This window comes from Medicago sativa, chromosome 2, assembly GCF_051527215.1.
Source record: "Medicago sativa cultivar Bolivia chromosome 2, Bolivia_mono, whole genome shotgun sequence".
Taxonomy (NCBI): domain Eukaryota; kingdom Viridiplantae; phylum Streptophyta; class Magnoliopsida; order Fabales; family Fabaceae; genus Medicago; species Medicago sativa.
The window spans coordinates 15,356,226-15,364,031 of record NC_140750.1 but is presented as its reverse complement, the minus strand read 5'-3'; the positions used below and the strand labels follow the sequence as shown (position 1 = coordinate 15,364,031).

Here is a 7,806-nt window from a genome sequence, read left to right as displayed (position 1 = left end):
GAAATTTTTACGTTGGGAAAACGGGGTGTTACAATTGGTATCAGAGCAGGTCGGTCCGTCCGGCCAAGTAGATGAGTCGTTGTGTTGTGTCGTCATGTTTTCTAGTTAGTAGTTATGTTTTATTTTGTGATCAGCTTTAACTGACTAACATTGATGTGGTTTTTGTGTTTTGTTTGAAGAAGCAATAATTAAATTTATTTTCTCTTGTGCTTTGAATTTCGAGGACGAAATTCTTTTAAGTTGGGGAGAGTTGTAACGCCCTCCTTTTTATTTAATTATTTTTATTAAGTTAGAGTCTATTTATGTGATTTATTTATATGAGGTGTTAGTATTTTATTATGCGACATTATTCTATTATTTATTAGAATATGAGAATTATTAGAGTAAGTAGATTTGGAGGTAGTTTTGAGATTAGATGTCTTTTTATGATTTAGTCGATTTATTTTGATGAGTGATATTTTGTTATGTTATATGTTGGTATTTACTAGCATAATATATTTGTTATTTGGTGTAGAAAAATATTTGTTATTGTTAGAGATATATTTGTTATTTGGTGTAGAAATATATTTGTTATTTGTGAGAGATATATTTAATTTAGAAATAAATAAGATTATGAAGAAAAGAGTAGTTTTGAGGTGTAAGAGAAATAAGAAGGTGTTATAAATAGAGAAGTTAGGTTTTTTAGAAAGAGTTTTACGTTAAACCGCTTTTTGGAGAAAGAGGAGAAAGAGGAGAACTCAAAGAGAGATAACCCTAGGAACGAGGAACGAAGAACGCTGCTTTTGATTTCAGAAAAACAATATAAGGTAAGGGTGAGACTATCTTGCATTAATATTAAGTTGTTAAATCATTAGATTGCATCTAACAAGTTGGGGAGAGTTTGTGAGATTAAGAGGATTAGGGTTTTGAGTGAAGAATTGAGGATTAATGGATGAAAATTGTTAGATTGATGTAGAAACTGTGAACAGTCCTTAGATAATCCGTAGAATCATTATTGGAATAGTTTTGAGGTTTAAAACATATGATTAGATGAGAAGTCGGTGAGTTTATGAATTAGGGTTGTATGAACATATAGATAGTGAAGGGTGTTGTTTCCTATTGTTTTTCATGATCTTTTAATGATTTCATGTTAAGTTGTGCTCTAATTGTTGTTGTCATTTTTGTGTATATTATTGTCTTTGAATTAATTATTTTCATATGCTAAATTCGTAGTTGGTTCATGGTTATGTTCTGTTTTGATCTTTGAGTGTCAAAGTGTGAAAGAGTCTTAAAAATCGATGGTTAACTATCTAAATTCTTGTGCAACATCGTAATAACTATATAAATATGCCGGTTAATAAAGTTTGAATTTTTTTTATTTTTATTTATATTTTAAGATTCAGTCCAGTATACTGTCTGTTAGTATAGGTCTGCAAAGCATTAATTTTTCTTCTTTTTGGAATGTTGGTTTGGCTTCAATGCTTCTATTTTCAATGTACTTGAATCCATAATTGAAATTAGCCGAATTGTGAAAGTTCACCCAGGTTTTGGATATTATAATGTTCTTTGTTTTATTCTGTTAGTTTGTAATTCTTGGATCCTATTCTAAATTTACAAATGCGGTTAACTGTACAATTCTAGATCACTTGCTTGTTTTATTTTAAATTGAATCTATGCCATTTTGAGAATCATACGTATTGGTATGACTGTCTTCTATATATTATTCATGCTTAATCCATATTACAATCTATAAATGATTTTTTTTTTTGGTTTCGGTGATTGACTAATTGATTTTGTTTAGTGCCTTCCTAAAGCCTATATGATCTTCCATTATAAATTAAAATAGCCGATGTTTTGTCTTTGGGTAAATCGAAATGACGAGATATTAAATAATGAATAAAGATAAATTATTTGATGATGTGTGTTGATGTGTAATTTATGTTTTATTTAACGAAGTGTCATTAGTGAATTATTTGACTAAGTGTAATTTGTGAATTATTTGATGATACGTAATTGATGTGTTATTTAAAGATGTGTTATATAATGAAGTGCTATTTGGAAGATGTGTGATTTAAATGTGTTATTTATGATGCTTATGTTGATGCGATGTTTAAGATGTTGATGTTTATCATTTGATACTGTTAAGTTATGATGCTGATATGATGTGACTTTATAAGTGTTGCATATGTTGTTGTTGATCTTATTTAAGATGTAAATGTCGGTCTAAGTCAAAGAGTTTGTTAAGTCGTCAAGTCGTTATGAAGTCATCAAGTTGTTAAGATGTCATGTTGTCAAGATGTTAAGATGTCATAGATGTTCATGAAGTTTCTAAGACGTAAGATGTTGAGTCCATGCATACTCATTTATAGATGAGGGCTCATGCCCTGGAGCTTTTGCTCAACCACGACGATGGAGCTTTTTGCTCAACCACGACGATGGAGCTTTTGCTCAACCACGACGATGAGGGCTTATGCCCTAGGAGTATATTTATGCTCAACCACGATGATGAGGGCTTATGCCCTAAAATGGTACCACATGCATTTGCATTTTCATGATGATCAAAGATGGTTTAAGACGTTAAGAGTTGCATAGTCGAGTCTAGATGCATTGTCAGGTCAAGTTGTTAAGATGTCAAGTTATCGAGATGTTAAGATGTTAAGATGTCAAGTTGATGAGCTATTAATGAAGTGCTTTATGAATGATTATGATGCTTAAGATGATGAATGATTATGATGTGTATGATGATTGATTACGAAGTTGCTTATGATGATTGATTGTGAAGTTGTTTATGATAAGATGCTATGTGATTTATGATAAGATGCTATGTGATTTATGGTATGATGCTATGTGATTTATGGTATGATGCTACATGTTTACTAATGATGATATGTGATGATGTATGTGATATTATTGATAATATAAGATGAAGTATATGACTAATATAGGAAGAATAGTGACACTAGTTAAAAAAGTTTAAGTTGTTAGATATGATTAATGAATTATAAGATGTTTAAGTTGTTGAATGTAATTTATAAGATTTATATGCTTTATATTATTGTTTGAGAAATCTCACCCCTTCTGCGTATATGTTGCCTCGACCGTGGGTAATGTGCAGGTAATAAAGACTAGCTGTGTTCGTGAGTAGACTCCTCACATCGTGTCTAGGATGCTCTGATACGTAACGGGATGGGGATTTTAATACTATTTTCTGTTCCTTTACGTATTGCTTTTGAAGTTTAAGAATTATTTTTGAACTAAGATTTATGAGACTTTTATGATGAGGCCTGCGTGCCGAGACTATTTCTATTGTTAAACTAAATCCGCTGCGAAGTTTTTAAATGTTATGTTGTTATATTTTTGAAGGATAAATTATTATTCCATTTACGTTTTTTTTAAGAAATGTGACATTCCGTTTTATGATGAAAAACTCTGATTTTATTTAAGAAATTTTTACGTTGGGAAAACGGGGTGTTACATTTTCCCTTCTTCTCCCAAAAGCTTATGTTTTCTTTTGTACGTGAAAAATGTTTCTGCCTTCTCTCTATTCTATTTCCCAATAAACATAACCTCTCCTTTATTTTTCTTAACTCCCTTAAACTAACATAATTACTGATTAACTCCCATTAACCAAAATATTAATATTTTACTCCTATTTTTATTTCTCCTAATATTTCCACAAATAATAAAGTCATACTCATTTAAATAATATACAACTCCCTAAATCATATAATAAAATAGCATCACACCATATATCACATAAAATCACCAAAAACATATATTTCACTTAAAATCATATATTTAACAGATAAAGTCATATAAAAATATTCACACGTCTATTAAAAATAATAGAATTAAAATGGGGCGTTACAGAACCAGCTGTAATGAGTTGTTTACTTGTTGATCAAATTTGATTATGTCATCTTGTTTATCTTTAGTGATGTCATGCTTAAAATGCCATGTGATCTCATCCATAAGATATGTTATTCTTTATCGGCCTTTGGTATTCAAATGGGTCGAACCATTTTTTGGGCCCAAGACACCATCTTTAAACATTTTGTCATGCTTTCTTCTTGTGTTGACTTGTTAACTTTTGATGTACTCTTTCATTTTCTCGTATTTACCAGAACGTTCTCAGATTGTTCTCATGAAACAAATTCTCACAAAATGAATTAGTAGATAACAAGATTAAATAAATATAATATGTTTGTAATCTTTAAAACATCAAATAAGGATTTTGTCTCAACAATTGCTTCCTGTCTTGTGGTCATGTCAAACTTTACTTCCATATCTTGAATACTTTTACTAAAAATGACACTTGCCAAAACATGTTGTGTTTTAGGAGGGACGAAGTCCTTTCTATTAAAAGTGCTAAAGTGAACATCTAGAATCACACCACGATGACCATTCCAAGCATTTTCAAAATCAGAGTTCATACCACTTATCCCACTGTCCCTGAAAATATGGTCTTGTAGCACCCAAGATTGGGCTCTGGAAGCAACAAAAGCGTATGAGGAAGCCTGAGGCAAGCCTCTACTGCCAAGTAAAAACTCAAGCCCTAACCTTAATAGGTAAAGAAGTCAACCTTCGTTGAAGGTCTCCAAAGAAAGGACCTCCACCAACCATAATATCTTCAACTACCCCTCGCAACTCTTTATCAAAAGACATAAATGTCTCTTATATGTGAAACGGTTGACACATACTTAGGCCAAATAAAAATTTGACGATACCCATAGATGATTGAAGTAGAAGAAGCTCACTACGAGGATCTCTTAACTATGGAAGAAGAAGCATTAACTCAAAATCCTTAAAAGCTCACTTCATGGACAACCCCCTTAATAAAATTGTCATCACAACTAACAACCCCTCTGAGCAATTTCACCCCAACGTCGGTCTCCCAATGTCCAAAAGGAACAACCCTCACAGTGTTTATTATCATCACATTAAGGCCAAAAGATCTCGTCTTACAAATACTCAATTCAAAGCCTAATTCTGGCTCGGACAATGTAACGTTTCTGTTGTTCGAATGATATGAAGAGTAATATACAATTCCACTGTAGACTTAAGCAAACATAAGACTAACAAATGACAAAAATAATCCTTTTTTATTCTTTGATACATGTAATTTTTGTGTGGGTAAGAAATCTTCCACTTTTGTATAAAAATATTAACATTGTTATTCATTATAAAAAAGTGATAAAATTTCATTGATCAACTTTGTCTTCTTTTTGCGTTATTTCCTGCAAAGGACGTAAAACAACGTGATTGCAAAAAAATAACGTTCTTTTTTGGTATATCACTTAATTATTTTTACGCTAAAGAGAATCATTGAAAGAATTATTTGTCACTAATCAATTAATCATATGCAATTTATTATATGTTCTAAATAAAAAAAATATAATAGTTTTTTTAGGGGGTAAAAATGATAATAGATATAATATTGTAATTATATTCTATAACAACATATAAAGGGGATACACCCATACTTCAAAAAAATAAAATAGATACACCCTTTTGAGCCGACTTTTTTCCTTCCTATTTACCTTTCACTTAAACTATTTTATCATCAATTTTATAATATTATTTAAATCATCAAATTAAAAAATAGTCGACAAATGACAAAATTCATGTTTGATTATAGACTAGTTTTTGTCAAAGCTTGTCTAGAAAATCATGAGTTCATTGCAAAATGACAAAAAGGATTCCTTTTAATTTTTAGATACATATCATTTTTTTTGTAAGAAAATCCTCCTTTTAATTTATTGATCAATTTTTCCTTCTCTTTGGTATGTCACTTAATTGTTTTTACGTTATTTTCTGTCAATGACGTAAAAACAATGTGATTGCAAAAAATAATGTTCTTTTTTTATAAGTCACTTAATTATTTATACACTGAACAATATAGTTGAAAGATACAATTCATACACGGAAGAACTGTCTGTCACTAACCAATTATTTAAATATAATTTATTATATTTTCTAAACAAAAATGATAATGATTTTTTAGGGGGTAAAATGGTCAAATTTATAATATATAATAATATTCTATAATCTATCTATCTATTATTTTAAATTAAAAGATAGTCATGCAATCCCTGTTCCCCAACTTTGATATCCAATTTGTCTATTTTATCCTCTACTTTTTGGTACCTCATTCCAATTTTTCCCTCTCCCTCTCATCTCTCATCTCTAATCTCTACGTCACCACTATAAATATATAACTACTTTCTAGAAAAGACATCATTCTTTTTATGAAAAAGAATAGGTAATAATTTTTTCATAATTATTATTAAGCATATTGATATTCAATTTTTTTTTTGGGGTGATATTAATATTCAACTTATATTTGATCTTAATTTATATAATATAACATATTTGACCTTCCTTCAAAAAAACATATTTGACCTAATTACTTAAAAAATCAAAAGTTGACTTGATAGGTTAAAAAAATATTACAAACCGGATATAACTTGCTTAACATATAGATAAAAAATAAGAATATATAGTATATTATTTTATAATTTTAACTAATTGAATAAATATTCAATTTATATGTAATATTATTTTCATAATATAATTGGTTTGACTTCTTTGTAAAAGAAAATAGGTTTGACTTAGGTGAGAAAATATTCTTTGACTTAATTATATTTATTTTCACTAGCAAAAGAATATTATTCACTTATATAACTTGGATGCAGTATAGATAAAAAAATGAAGAAGAATAGAAAATGTTTTTAAAATATATAATTCGATGAATAAATATTCAACTTATATGTAATCCTTTTTTTCTTCTTCAAAATAAATAATGTAATCCTTTTTTTCTATAATTTAATAGATTTGACTGAATTGAGTCAAAAATATAGATTTGACTTAATTATATTTATTTCAACCAGCAAAAAAAATACCAACATGATATAATTTGTGTGCTATATATAACAACCAATCCGGCTAAGGCATACTCACACCAATAAGATCTGTGAATCTTGAAAAGATAACAATTACAATATAAGCATTATGAGATTTCAATATTTTGTTCTTATCCTCATTGTTCTGTTTGTCTTAGCAGCAACCAATCAAGCTACCTTTGTAGACATCGATGATCCACAGGTGATTAAAGTCGCCACTTTTGCTGTTACTGAGTACAACAAGCAACATACTGAGGCAAAACTGATATTCGAGAAAGTCGTCAGTGGTATATCCAATACTGGGAACAATGTGACCATAATTGAATATAAGCTCACACTTTCCGCTAATAATGGTTCAACTTCTAACAATTATGGGGCAATTGTTTTGGACAAATCATCGGAGAACTTTAGCCTTATTGCCTTTGCACTTATTCCCCGTGCTTAAATTATTAATGTTGCTTATTATATGATCATATAGAAATAAAAGTTTATGTTTGGTATATCAAAGTGAATTGTCAATCTAAATATATTATATAATCGTTTAATTATGTTTAAACTTTCTTAGAACATGATTTTCTGAAAAGTTCACATTAATTTTTATACTTCGAGTGTTTAAGCTTTTTAGAGAGACATTTTTTAATATTTTTGAAATGGGATAAAATACAGTTGACAAATGAGAAAAAAAAAAATTCATGTTTGATTATAGACTAGTTTTTTATACGTATCAACAGTTGCCTAAGGAAATTTGTAATTAGGCAGACCGCATCTGTCCTTATAGAAATCAAAGTGCAACTTTAGCGGTGGTTGAACCCACAACAGAATGACCCATATTTGCTAACTTATATGCGCAATAATTGCCTTCTCTGTAATTGAACACCAAGATTGCAAGCATTATGCCACCTCGAACATTCCAATAAAAGACATT

General features: G+C 29.5%; 1 protein-coding gene across 1 annotated transcript; it reads left to right on the top strand.

Moving 5' to 3' along the window:
• Positions 1-6,929: 6,929 nt before the first annotated feature.
• Positions 6,930-7,437, top strand: LOC146944903 (cysteine proteinase inhibitor 5-like). Its single transcript, XM_085743281.1, has one exon. The coding sequence runs from the start codon at positions 6,991-6,993 to the stop codon at positions 7,324-7,326; it is 336 nt and encodes a 111-aa protein (XP_085599407.1). The 5' UTR covers positions 6,930-6,990; the 3' UTR covers positions 7,327-7,437.
• Positions 7,438-7,806: the final 369 nt, after the last annotated feature.

Excerpts from the sequence above, each read along its gene's own strand:
- LOC146944903 (XM_085743281.1), top strand. The coding sequence starts at position 6,991 with ATGAGATTTCAATATTTTGTTCTTATCCTCATTGTTCTGTTTGTCTTA.